This window comes from Acomys minous (assembly GCF_964271855.1).
Source record: "Acomys minous genome assembly, chromosome: 10".
Lineage (NCBI taxonomy): Eukaryota > Metazoa > Chordata > Mammalia > Rodentia > Muridae > Acomys > Acomys minous.
The window spans coordinates 48,250,500-48,264,319 of NC_140491.1; the positions used below are offsets into that span (position 1 = coordinate 48,250,500).

The 13,820-nt window shown below is 51.4% G+C and overlaps 1 protein-coding gene across 3 annotated transcripts in view; it reads right to left on the reverse strand.

Annotated features, from left to right (window-relative positions):
* Positions 1-3,498: 3,498 nt before the first annotated feature.
* AP1B1 (adaptor related protein complex 1 subunit beta 1) overlaps positions 3,499-13,820 on the reverse strand; it is a 58,994-nt gene continuing 48,672 nt past the window's right edge. For all 3 annotated transcript variants that reach the window (XM_084798691.1, XM_084798689.1, XM_084798690.1), the window contains 7 exons: positions 13,359-13,514; positions 8,675-8,820; positions 7,048-7,177; positions 6,709-6,793; positions 6,064-6,150; positions 5,824-5,978; positions 3,499-4,376 (listed from right to left, as the gene is read on the reverse strand). In XM_084798691.1, the coding sequence (XP_084654817.1) occupies positions 4,302-4,376; positions 5,824-5,978; positions 6,064-6,150; positions 6,709-6,793; positions 7,048-7,177; positions 8,675-8,820; positions 13,359-13,514 (834 nt within the window). In that variant the 3' untranslated portion in view covers positions 3,499-4,301. The remainder of the gene's footprint in view (positions 4,377-5,823; positions 5,979-6,063; positions 6,151-6,708; positions 6,794-7,047; positions 7,178-8,674; positions 8,821-13,358; positions 13,515-13,820) is intronic.

The window sequence follows — 13,820 nt, forward strand, 5'->3', positions numbered from 1 at the left end:
GAGATGTCCCATTCAGAGCTGAGCACTTGACAGTCATTTATCCTCAGTACCCTGAGCAGCCAGGCGTCTACATGTATTGCTGTTCGCTGTAAAAAGAAGCCTCTCGGGCTGGAGAGATGGCTCAGAGGTTAAGGACACTGTCTGCTCTTCCAGAGGTCCTGAGTTCAATTCCCAGCACCCATATGGTGGCTCACAGCCATCTGTAATGTGATCTGATGCCCTCTTCTGGTGTCCATTATCATATACATTAAATAAACAAATGCTTAATAAAAAAAAAAAGGTCTGTCTGATCAAGGCTTGGCAATGTACTCATTTAACAAAACAAAAGCAGTAGGTTCACTCTAGTGCCTGTACCTCCACAGCCATGGGCTTGTGACCAGGTCCACAGTGCCACATACATCCTCCTCCTGTGGAGCAGGTCTCAGATCCTAAGTCATGCCACTATCGAAGATCAACCCCAGACAGACTGGCCCACACAAGCCATGAGGTTTACTCAGTTGCTGAATACCCAGAGCCAGGAGACAGGAGAGAACAGGCAATCCTGAGGGCAGCAACAGTGTGTAAGGCAAGGCAAGACTGTGACAACAGAGTCCAGTGGGCTTGGCAGGACTTTGAGGCTTCAGTGGCTTTACTAAACCCATAGCCTTTCAGTCTGGGTCAAAGAGGCCCTGTGTGATCTGGGCTGACAGGTCAGGATCATAAAGTGCTAAAGCAACTGAGAAGGGAAAAGGAAAAAGGCAACATAGAGGCCCGTTTGGGCCACTTGAAAGCAAACAGGCCAAGATTTGTGTCCAACTGAAGTTCACAGGGGAAAAAAATGGCCAGAAAGGCAAAATGCAGTGTTCAGGAGCCTCTGGAAGCTCCAGAAAACAGCTCTCATTTCTTTTTTGTTTTTTGTTTTTTTGAGACAGGGTTTCTCTGTGTAGCCTTGGCTGTGCTGGACTCGCCTTGTAGACCAGGTTGGCCTCGAACTCACAGTGATCCATCTGCCTCTGCCTTCTGAGTGCTGGGATTAAAGGCGTGCACCACTATGCCCAGCTCAGCTTTAGCCTAATGGGCCAGTTTCAGTGATGAAACTGATGTGCCAGAGAAACACTGGGGTTGGGACCATTCACACGCACATGCGCAGGCACACACACACACACACACACAAAACCTAAATGACATCACCACTAGACATGTCTCTCCACATGAGACCTCCAGTGGCACGAATGTGTTACATCTAAGTGAGCTGTTGACCAAAGGTGCCCCTTGGAAACCTCAACCAACTCAAGCTTTAGTCAAGGCTATTGGTTTATTTGCTTTTAAAATTTTGCCTGTTTGTTTTCTATAGAGGAAGAATGCATGAAGTTGGATGGGTGGGGGAGGATCTGAGGAGAGACGAGGGAGGAGAAGCCATGATCGGTGTATAAAAAAACTAGAAGAAAGGTGGGGAGGGGGAGGGGGAGGCTGAAGAGATGGCTCAGTGGTTAAGAGTACTGTCTATTCTTCCAGAGGACCTAGGCTCAACTCTCGGTACCCACATGGCAGCTCACAACTCTCTCTGTAACTCCAGTTCCAAGGATTCTGACAACTTCATATCAATGTGAATAGAATACAATTTTAAAAATTATTAAAAAAGGAAGTTACTCTGATACCTTACCCCCCCCCCCCATTTTTTAAAAAAATATAATGCTCACCCCTGAGTCTCTTTCAAATTTAGAGAAGCACCTGAAATAACTTGCTAGGATGAAAAATAAGTTTATCCAGGGTGTAGGGTCCAGGGTCCAGGTGCAGCTACAGAGTTCTTGGGAATTTTATGGTTAAGGCACAGATAATACTCAACAAGATGACAGAAAGCCCTACAACAGCCTACATCTGTAAGTGTCAAACGTTAAGGAGTTTAAACGATGAAGGTGGGGAAAGGCACATTCAGAATGTTTTTGGATGAAAATCCCAGTGGCTAGGGATTTTTTTTCCCTATCTTTTTCATTTGTTTGTTTGTTTTTCGGGACAGGGTTTCTCTTGTAGTCCTGGCTGTCCCAGACTCACCTTGTAGACCAGGCTGGCCTCGAACTCCCAGAGATCTGTCTGCCCCTGCCTCTGCTGGGATTAAAGGTGTGCGCCACCGTGGTCGGCAGGGATGTTATCTTTCTGTAAGCTGATGGCCAGGGAGACTCCTGAAGCCTTAGAAATCACAAAGGCAATTGCCATTGTTGCTGACTGCACACTAGAACTGGATGTAAGTCCTTATTACCAAAGACATGATAAGCTATGTTGTAGAGCATGAAACAGTATGGCAAAGGCTGGGCTGGCAGTTCCTCCCTCTTAGCTGGCCTTCATAGCACCAGGTGGTAGGCAGGCTTATAACAAAGTGCTACCGATGGTCTTAACTATGTACACAGGCATCATGTTAACATCAGCCTGCCAAGCAAGATTTGCTTGGTGGTACAATAGTGGTACAAATGTTATGGGTGCAACCAGTTGTTTTCTCATTGGATTGAGCGCCTGCTCCATTGCAGGGAACCCTCATTTACTGTAAGACACAAATTTGTGGTTGGTGAGGCTCTAGCCCCTAGTGAGCATGCTACTGCTGCTGAGATTCTTGCTGCTGTAGACCTTGGTTAGGGAAGCTGCTTTTTGCAGTGGGCAGTGCTTCCTGCAGAAGACTCAGAATTGGCCACAGTACTGAGAATAAATGACTATTGCTATGGACTACTAGCACCAGCTCACCCCCAAAGAGCTGAAGTGGTAGGTTACCGTGGAACCCTGTTCAGGCATATGGCTGACACTGTGCCAGAGTAGTTGTGATTAATGGCACAAGATCATCACAAATTTGGACCACCAAGTTAACTCATAGAAGCGGACCACAGGAGACCCTTCCCTCTCCAAGGATAGTAAGAGGTTGGCAATGCTGAGGTGCTGCTGTTCTTGGGTGGTAGAACTTTCTGTAAGTAGCTATGTTTCTTAGGCGAACTGTTTCTTTGGTCTATTGTGAGTTCTCTTCCTGGGTGAGTCTCTCCTCAGGAAGAGACATGCAGCACTGCCCAGCCCTCTCCTGTGCACCTCACTCAGTCATTCCTACTGCTCCAAGATGACGTGACAGAGGAGGAGCCTCAAATGGGACTGCAATCCCTTCCTTGGGCCTAAGAGGACACAGCATCAGCTGGGGAGGACTTGACATCAATGACAGGAAGGTGGCAGGGACACCAATAAGCCGTAGTAGGGCACAATGAAGAAGGGAAGGCACAGTCCTCGGAGAATCAGAGAAGGGACCACAGTCAGGTATTTATGGCTTCAACCCGGGACCCCTGACCTGACACAACGGCCAGGGACACCCCTGATGTCATCATTTTTATTCAGTTTCTCTTTTTGAAAATAAGAGTAAACATACAATATATATTTTCTATTTATACGTAGTAGATATAATTACTGCAGGGGTCAGACATTAGCCCCAGCCACCCAGAAGCAGTTTCTTAGGCTGGTCTGTCTTTGTAGAGGGAAAGAAGTGTGCATGACTGCCAAAAGCAGAATCTCTTTATTATCAAACAGCAGTGACAGGAAAACCTATCACTGTCATACACACTGAGACTGGGGAGCTGGGGAGGGCAGCGGATGCTAAAGAGCCCATGGGAGCCCTGCACTGGAAGCATTTCCACTGCCCCTTGCTCCACTTTTCACCCTTTTTCTGTTCTAAGAGCCCTGGACTCGCAGAGGGGACACCGAGGAATGTTTTGTAGGCAGTGACCATCCTCCAGGGCATAAGGGAACAGAATCCCAGATGGGCTCTGGACCATGCAGGCGGTCACACCACACCATCTGGTGTACACAGGGTGGACGGTGCTTGCTGGCCCAGGTTGCTGCTTTGGGCTCATATCTGCCCATTACCACCTCCAGCCTCTAGAGTCCCAAGACCGTGACAGAGCAGTAATATTGGCACCCAGAGGGCTCTACCCAGGACAGGCTAAGTGGGAAGACAGGGCAGGGATTATGGGCTGGGACCCCAATGGGAGTTCCATGCTCACCCCAGGCAAAGGGAGAAGGAAGAGCACCCTGAGGCCTCTCGTCCAGTTTCTGCTGCTGTGCCGGCGCCATTTCCTTTATCCCACATCAACAGCAATAGAAAAGAGCAGCCACTGGAGATGCACTGAGATTTCACTCCAGGACGGGGCATGGCCCTGCTCTGGGCCCTCAGTTAGGATAAGGGAGCCTCCTGGATGGTCAGGAGCCCACCTGGCCTTTCCCTAAAGAAAGGAGGTACTGCTACCCATAGGGCTTCATTACAGGGCTGGCAGAAGGCTGGGGTGGATGCTGGAGGGACTTCAGTTCTTGAGGATCGTCTCGTAGGCCTGGTATACGTGCTGGGACACCTCCGGTGCGCGACACTTCAGGGATAGCTGCAGGAGAAGAGGGCAGGGAAAGAGCTTATCCCTGGGGCTCTCCAGTAAAGGGACGGGAGAGGATGGGCACCAGATGGGAAAGCAAGCATGAGTACATGTACATGCACACACGGCAGGGTGGAAGCTCAGTGGGGCAGATGTGAGGTAAAGCAGAGGGGGTGGCCGTCACAGGAGGGTGGGAACCAAATATATTTGCAGCCCCCACACCTGCTGTCAGTTCTGCCACCAAACCAGTGTCAGGCAGCATGATTCACAAGCTGCTGGGAGTACCCAGCCCACCCCCCTTTCTGGGCTGTCTGCCCCCCTATAACCACTGGAGGTCTAGGTCAGGAGTGATTCTGACATATAGTCCTGGTGGATGAAGGGTTAAGAAGAAACAGATCTCTGCTGGGGAATGCAAGGTGTGTGGGGCTTGCTCTGGTTCCTGCACAGAAAACAGGTTTGTGTGAGATCTGAGCCCTGAGAGTCCAGGCACAGGGGACAGAAGCCAGCCAGCCCTTCCACTAGCGAGCATCAGGTCTGTCTGAGGCTGTAATTAGGAAGAAGTGCCATGGAAAGCCCTGGTGTTGGTAGCCTCTGTGAACATCTGCTGGGCCTTAGCATCAGGCGGAAGCAAGGCCAAGTGACAGAGGGAAGCAGGGTGCACTGGGGCCAGACCAGGCAATGAGGCATGCGCAGTACTGCTAGGAAGGATGGAGGTGGGGCAGAAGAAGAGAGAAGCTGTCTGCTAACCTCCAAGTCCTGAGCCATGGCACCAGCAGGGAAGGTGGACATGCAGCAATCAAATAGGGAGATGGAAATTACCACCACCTCAGCTACCACGGCCCCACCCACCAGTGCCAAGGTCACCAGCCTTGGGAGGCAGTGTCTACAGGGCCACGCCTGGCAGGCAAGGGTACATGGGGGAGGCAAAGCCTGGACTCTAGGCCTGGGAACAGCACTGCAGTTTGCAGAGTACGCAGGCCTCCCTGGAAGGTTGCCGAACTCAGTGCACCCCTGTCCAGGCGCTCAGGCACCCACATGGCAGCAGGGCCAACACCTGTAGCCGTGATACTACTTCTCTGCCTGGGGATTTGTGTTTGTGTTCCTTGTCTTGGTAACCTGACAGGGTTGAGTTGAAGTTTAAGAAGCAATTCTCACCAGGCATGGTGGCGCACGCCTTTAATCCCAGCACTTGGGGAGGCAGAGGCAGGTGGATCTCTCTGAGTTCGAGGCCAGCCTGGTCTACAAAGCGAGTCCAGGACAGTCAGGGATACACAGTCAAGGATAACCCTGTCTCGAAAAACCACAAGGAAAAAAAAAAAAAAGCAACTCTCATAGAGACCTTGGCATAGACCCTTCAGAGTCTCCTAACAGCCTAGACTAGGAAGGCTGATTTGGGGAGGTGCCACCAGGGCAGGGAGGTGGAGGGTCAAGACCCGGCAGTGGGTACAGAGGTTCTCACCGTGAAGCTGGGGTTGCCTGGCTGGATCCGCAGCTCGGCCAGCACCCAGATGCCATTGGTCAGCTTCAGAGACTGGTAGAGCATGTCCTGACCCTCCACATTCCTCTTGGCGACGGTGAAAATGTTACTGCTTTGCAGCTTGTTGCTTGCAGCCTCTGCAGGATCAGACACCCAAGGAAGGTCCACATTCAGTGGGTCCAGGGGGAGAACAAGTGGAATGGTGGGGTTGCGGGGTCTCACCTGTGTTGAGCGGGCAGTCCCTGATCTGGAACTGGGCTTCATTCTCGTTGGGAATGTCCTTCCAGGTAGCCAGGAACATCTGCCGCTCTGCAGGGTGAGTAGGGTGGGGTGAGATGGGATCCTGGTGAACCATGGCCCCGCAGCATCACATAGCAGGAAATGGGCTGCTCTCCGGCGTGCCACCTGGGAGCTGAGGGAAGGCACTGCTCTCCCAGTTCCATCTGCGTCAGCTCAGGACACGGGCTGGTTCCTAACTGCCCTCTGCTTCCTGCCTCTCCTCTCCCCTGTATCTGACCTCATTTTCTTCCACCTCTGTGCAGCCTGTTTGTTAGACACGGCTCTGTGCAAGGAGATGACACAGGAGTTCAAACTGCAGCCTTCTCAGGGTTCTGGCCCCAGAACAGAGACTGACAGCAGGTGACTGACCTGGCTCTTTGCAACATGGGGGACAAGATAAAGAGTGAGCAGCAGTCCACAAGTGAGGTGGCACAAGCCACCTGCAAGCCAGAGAGGGGGCCCCTAGGGTGTGCCGACAATCCCATCATAAGGCAAATCTGACCTGTTAACCCTCATTTCAGGCACTAGCTTCCGGGATCCCAAGCTGCAGTGCAATTACATAGATCCCCAGGGCCCTTCACAACTCACCCATCTTCCCGTCCTCCACAAAGAGGACATGCAGCGGGTACAAGGTGCTGAAGTAGAAGACATCAATGTTGTTCTTCACAGCCACCTAGGCGTGGGCGCCTCAGTCAGTCCCCAAGGCTTGGCACCCCAATGCTTGGGCTTGTACCACCTCCGAGGCCCCAAGCAGGGTGTCCTGAGCAGGCTTTCTCATAGACCCTCCCTTGTCCCTCTGTCCCCTAGCCCAGGTCCACCTGCAGCCAACAGCACAATTCTCTCTCAGACCTTCTGCAGGTCTGGCTAGCATCCATCCCATGGCTGAAATGAGTGGAAACGGGGAGTCTGGCCCTGTGGGGGACACACCTGAAGATTGTTTAGAGGCTCCATCTTCATGACTGAGCCCACTGTGTTAAGAGGCAGGGAGATCTCCACAGTCTGGTTGGGGCTGAGCGGTGCATGCACCTGCAGTGGTGCGGCAGGGGCCAAGCCAAAGCTGAAGAAAGAGAGGGTTGTAGGGAGTGGGTGGGACGTGTGATATGTTGGCTCTTCATGCTCTGGAGTTGGGGGAGGGGCGAGGGGTGATGGGCACAGAGCTCCTTCATGAAGTAAGCCTTTCCCAAGCTCATGGCCATCAAGACAAGAGGCAAGAACCTGGGGTCAGTATTCCACCCCAGTCTGGCTAATCTATGCTTCTTTCTCTCTTCTGGCTTAGATCCTGGCTGGCCAAGGTAGCATAGCCCTGCCCTTTCCTTCAGGACCTCCTCCCAACACCAGGGGCCTGGACTTCATGCTTGTTGATGGAAAACTCTGCTAAAACCCATAACCCAGGAGGGATCTGACTACTCTAGCAAAGACAGATTTCACTGTCTGGACTAGAAGTGGCCATGCTATACAACCGTCACAGGTTCAGGAAAGCCCTGCACCTCAGGAAGACTGCTTCAGTAGGATAGAAACTTCTAGAAGGTAAGTCACAGTGGTCTGGAGGGGAACCTGAACTGAGCACTCAGTATGTCCAGGGCAGTATATGGCAATATGCCAATTTCTATACTGATAAAAACCAGAAGTACATACAATGCCTTCTTCCTGATGAGGACAGGCTTATACCCAGCTTCCAGCTCCTATAAGGCCAATGGCATTGCTGGTGAGAACTGAAATGATGCTCTCTATTCAGACTTGCCTAGAATCCAGAGGGGAACACCAGGCCTGCATGGTGGCTCTGCACTCCAGACTTTGCTGGAGTGCCATCACTGTCAGCTCGATGACCTTGGGCAGGGCCCATTACAAGGAGGAAATAACAGTTGCTCTACTGGACTGCCAGGTAGCTATGGAGACCAAGACTTTAGAGCCCTTGGCCTAGGATCTGCTACCTAGGAATGTTTAACACACAGAAGGTTGGTTGTATGCAGTCATGCACCTGTGACCTCTGGAGTCCTGTGAGGGGAAGAGGCACTGCTGCTTCCGCCTCCCCAGTCTGTCTAAGGCTCTCCTGAGGAAGCCGCCCCTTCAGTCAACTTCTTAGAGGCTCAGTTTGCTCATCACTGGAGCCGCTCAGGAAGAGGAATCATCAAGAGGGGCTGCCAAGGTTCCCAGAGAGCCTGGCCTTGCTGGCTCATGATGCTAGCAGACTTGTTTCCTCACCAACATGCAGGACCGGGAACATAGGGGCAGGGGAGCTTGGAGCAGCCACTTAGTCTCGGAGGTCGTCCTTGTCTGATACTTCTCTGGCTCTCGGGGGAGTCTGGCTAGCAGGCCTACTAACATCCCACTTTTTCAGAGCTGCTTCCCAACAGAAAAGTGACTCAGGCCTGGGAGGAGAGGCAGGAAACTTCCAGTGGTGGGTTGCTGGCTTGGAACCGTGATTTCTGACAGAACTGTCCTCTGAACAGTGGCATACAAGTTAGAGGTGCTGCCCTATCCACTTTGTCTGGAGCTTTGGAGTCCATATAGTGAACCAAAAAGTCACCGCTATTGAGTTTGGCCAGGGACTCACCTGTTCCGATTGAACTGGATGGCGAAATCTGTCATGACCTGAAGGGCCTTGTTAGTCAGCTGCAGATCCATAGAGATGGAGCCAACCTGGCGGGTGAAGGTGCCGGAGATTTCCAGCCCCTTGGCCTTCATGGCAGGGAGCCAGACCTGTAGGAAGAGGGCAGGAGGGGCTATGTGCTTCTTCACTGCCCCAAAGTCATAGCTTGCCTGGGATCCTTTCTCTCTTTCCTGAAGGGCCTTTGATCAACCTGCCTCTACGACTAAGGCATGGTACATGTCCCTTGATGATAAAGCTAACCCTGTAGTTGAGCCGGGCGTGGTGGCGCACGCCTTTAATCCCAGCACTCGGGAGGCAGAGGCAGGTGGATCACTGTGAGTTTGAGGCCAGCCTGGACTACAAAATGAGTCCAGGACAGTCAAGGCTACACAGAGAAACCCTGTCTCGAAAAACAAAAACAAAACAAAACAAAACAAAAAGCTAACCCTGTAGCCCACCCAGGGGCAGCACTGGTATAGCTGTATATCAGGTAACGGAGCACAGGGAGGACATCTTCAAAGAGCAAAGGTGGCGAAACCAAGGAAGACTAAAGAAAAGTGATGAGACAAGTGAGCCCTGCCAGCACCATGACGAGTCAAGGTCAGCTGAGTACCCAATAGCATTCTGGATCTTGGCCACAGCTTGTCCTTCCTTGCAGGAGACAGGGCTGGTCTTTCACTGGCCTGACCATGGACAGTACCGAAGAAGCTCTCGCCTGCCAGTATCCTGGCTGCCCTTCCTGGAAGCTCAGAACAGAATGCTTCCATCAGGAAGCCGCCCTCATGAGCTTGTATATGTCGTCTCCTCACTGCTGGCACAGAGCCCTTTCAGGGAAGCATTTTGAAGTTCCCTCTACATGTGTAGCTCAGAACCTGGTGTGCTGCTGCTGTGCACAGGGTGTCTACTAAGTAAATGGCAGGAACCAACCCTACAAGTGCCCCCTTCAGGTATGCAGGTGCCTCTTGGGCCCTTTGTTTGCCCTGACTGGCTAACTGACCCCCTGACATTAAAAGGCTACAGTTTTATCAGACGGCTCTAAAGGTATCCCAATGTGCCTGTCCCGCATGCTAGAGATACACAGCCCCTCTGCCTACACCTGCCCTCAAGGCTTCCGCTGCTCTACCCAGCTGGCTGCCCACTTTGTCTTTCCTCCTCTTCATAGCGGGAATCATCTTGTAAAATACGAACATAATCACGAACCCTTGGAAATCCTTTCCTACCCTGAAATTGGAGTTCATAGCCCGGGGTCCACTCCATGCTGTCTTCTACAGTTGGAAAGCGCTCCTCTGTCCACACACCTGGCAGGCTCTGACCACCCTGTGTCCCACCAGCACTGAGTCTCCAGCCAAGGCTTGGAGTGTAAGCCTAGGTACGACTCCCTCAGATCATGCTCATGATTCTGTGCAGCAAGCCTCTTGTGTTTGCAAAACTGGTCCTCTTCCAACCACCACATCACGTCTGATCCTGTACTCTTTGAGGGTCACCGTGGACTCCTGACAAAGTCCCAAAAGAACTAAATTTCACTGACTGGCTGAACCCCTCAACTGTCACTAGCTGCTAATTCATGCTGGAGTAACCTGAAGTTACCATATACAGGGAGCTCTGTGCTCTGTGTGTAAGGAGCATACTATGCAAGGCAGGTGGGGGCAACCCCAGCAGTAATAGTGTTGTGACAGAAGTACAGAGAACCTGCTACAGCTTCTGAAGGAGCAGTGACCAAGGAGGTGCAAAAGTCCTGTGGCAAGTACTCCTCCAGGAGCCTTCCTGGTTACTTCTAGCCCAGTCCCCGAGAGGCTTGCATGACCAGCACAAAGTGTGACCAGGTACATCATCTCTACCAGAGTAGCAGTGATGTCATCAGTTAAAACCTATACACACGTGGAAGGCCAGCTCCTGGCTTCTGAGTATCCAGTGAGTAACAGGCTGCAGGACTCTGCCCTGTTTCATCCCTGTGTCATCAGTAGTACTTGCTTTGAGATCCTCCTCCCTTTTAATGTTGGGATTAGAGATGGCTACCACTATGTCCTATTGATCAACTTTTTAAAAATTGGCTTGCTTTCTGTTTATTTCATGTGTGTATATATGCACATGCCATGGTATGATGGCAGGGGACTTGGGGGAGTTAATTCTTTCCTTCCACCAGAGACTGAATGCACTCTATTCATTACCCTCTGAGTAACCTCACTAGCCTCACTGAGTGTTTGTTTGCTTGTTTTGATTTCACATAGCTGAGGCTGGCCGTGAACTCCTGAGCTGCCTGCCTCTACCTCCCAAGTACGGCTGCTGTTAGGCTTTAATGAGCATGGTCTGGCCTGGTGTTCAGTGTCATCAGTTTGTGCAGTAGGCAACTAACTGCAGTTTATGTCACAGTCTGTACACTCTGGTCCTGCTGACTGTGACTTGAGACCTTAAAAAGTATGTAACCAGGCATGGAGCTGTCTACAATTCTAGACTCTGAAGACTGAGGCAGGAGAATTGCCACAAAATCGAGACCAGCTTGAGACTTCATAATGAGACGCAGGCCTGGGAGGCACACAAGCGTTCTCACTTAGGGCACAGTGACACAGAAGTTGAAGCACAGGCTACAGAGTCACTGCTCTGCATTCAATTCCAGATTCTGTCACTTACCAGCTATGTGGCCCCAGGCAAAAGCACTCAAATTTCTCAACCATAAAATGAATAACAGTAACATATGGCTGTAGGAGGACCCTGTAGGCTGCTGCTGTGGAAGGCTGCTGCGTGCCTGGCAGCAAGCCTGCGATCGCAGGCGGCAGGGCTGCTGTCATGTGGTCTTCTCAAAGCCCAAGCCTGTAAGGGGCCTGCCTGGGGGCCTGGCCGCCACCTCTGCATGTGAGACCAGGTCAGGAAGTGCAGGTGCTTGCTGTCTTCAGTTCCCACCACAGCAGACTTCTGGGGTGGACCCCTAAAGCCCCAGCGGTGGGAGCCTCAGAAGATGAGGGGTCAACAGCTGTCTAACCTTGTTGTGAAAGGCCATGCCTGCCCTTGAGGAGCATCCCTGGCACAACTGACATGGCCCACACTGGACTCCTCTTAGTCCAGGAACAAACATTTACTGTCAAACTTTGCTGTTCTCACCCGCGGCTTCAACAGGCCCTATTCCTATCTGGCTGCCTACATCGGAATGGCCTTAGCCCTTCACATCCTGCTATTTAATCCTAGTGCTGAGGAAGTTCTCATGCCACAGTCTTTGCCTGTGTTCCCAGAGCTGCTGCTGTCGTCTAGGCTGCTAGGAGCACATTGATAGTCGTCTTTGGGCAACTCCACACCTTTCCCTAGGACCAAAGCTCAAATGCTGTAGATCAAACCACTTCACCTCAGTTTAGAACTCTCCAATGGCTATCACTGACCTGTATCATGAACAAGCACTTAGCCTGGCTTGGCTTTCTACCTCCAGAATCTCTAGTCTAGCAAAATGTCTTGGTGGGTGGTGATCCCCTCAGGAGCATACGGGTACTTATGGGCCATTCTCCAGGAAGCATGGTGAGGTAGGGGTGAGGGACTATGTCCTGGGAACTGGAGACAGGATTCTGAGCATTCTGCCAAAGAACAACTCCAATTTCTCTGCATCCTTAGAGCCCTTTTTTTTGTATTCTTTGTTTTGTTTTTTGAGACAGGGTCTCTCTGTGTAGCCTTGGCTGTCCTGGACTCGCTTCGTAGACCAGGCTGGCTTCAAACTCACAGTGATCCACCTGCCTCTGCCTCCCGAGTGCTGGGACTAAAGGCGTGCGCCACCACACCTGGCTTTTTTTGGTATTCTTTACATTTAAAAAAATATATACAAACACACAAACTCCCATGGGTGTTTTTCTTTTCTTTTTGAGATAGTCTCTCTATTATACAGCCCTGGCTGTCCTGGAACTCACAGAGATCCACTTGCCTCTGCTTCCTAAGTGCTGGGATTAAAAGTGTGCACCCCCATTGCTGGCCACTTTCCCCCTCTCCCTAAACAAGGTCTCACTATATAGCCCTAGCTGGCCCAGAGCTGACAGAGATCTGCCTGTCTCTACCACCAAAATGCTGGGATTAAAGACATGCAGCACCCTGCCTGGTGACACTGAACTTTTGACCCTCTACTTCCCAAGTGCTGGGATTAGAGGGTTACATCCCCACACCCCCTATCTGTTCTGTTGAGACCTTTACCGACAGTTGGCTGCTTTAGAAAATAAACAGTTCCACTAGCCACGTCACTCATGCTGAACTACCAATGCTACCCATGCCTGCCATGTCACCATAACCGTCATATACTGATGGAGACATGGCTATTTTTTTAATTTCCCTGTGTAGACAGGGCATATGGGCCATCAGTGTTCTTCAGAGACAAGTGCTCTGTGCCTAAGGCACTGGATCTAACAGTATGGAAAGCTGTGCTCTGACAAGACCAGGTATTCCTTCTCCTCCAGGCTTCACCACAGTGCAGTCCCTATCTTTGCTCAACAAATGCTGACTGTAGCAGCTGGACAAGGGCTGCTGTCACGGGTAGGTAGGTCAGGACACTAGCACAGCTAGAGCCCGGTAAGCATGAAAGACTGATAGCAGAGATGAACCTTCAGGCTCATGGGCCATCCTCACAGGGCTGAGTTCAGTTCCTTTTCCCTGCTCCAGCCAGGAGAGAAGATGAAGGACTTACTGCTTTGGGAGCTACATAGGATCCTGAAAGGGTGCCCACGCCACTGGTCAGGTCAAAGAGGTCATTGAAGCCACTGCTCATGGGTGCTCCAAGTCTGGCTGTTGCTGCTGCTGTTGCCACTGCTGCTGGAGGTGCCCCAAAGTTGGTGTCTCCAATCTGGCAAACAGACCAGAGACATTCAGAGAGGTAGGGACATAGGGGTCCAGGGCGAATAGTCACCTGGCTCTTTAGAAAACACTAGGGTAAGAACAGGACCACCTCCATATAAACTTAAGTATCAGAAACAAGACAAAGTGAGGTGGGTGGAGGAAAGAGGCTGAGCACTCCTGAGTCCCACAAGCCTTGAACTCAAGGAGTGACTTCTGGGAGAGGACTCAACCCATACAAGGGAGAGCCAATGTATACTGCTAGGAGGGAAATGCTAAGCATATAAGGGGCTCTCCTCTAGGAGAGGCGCTCAGG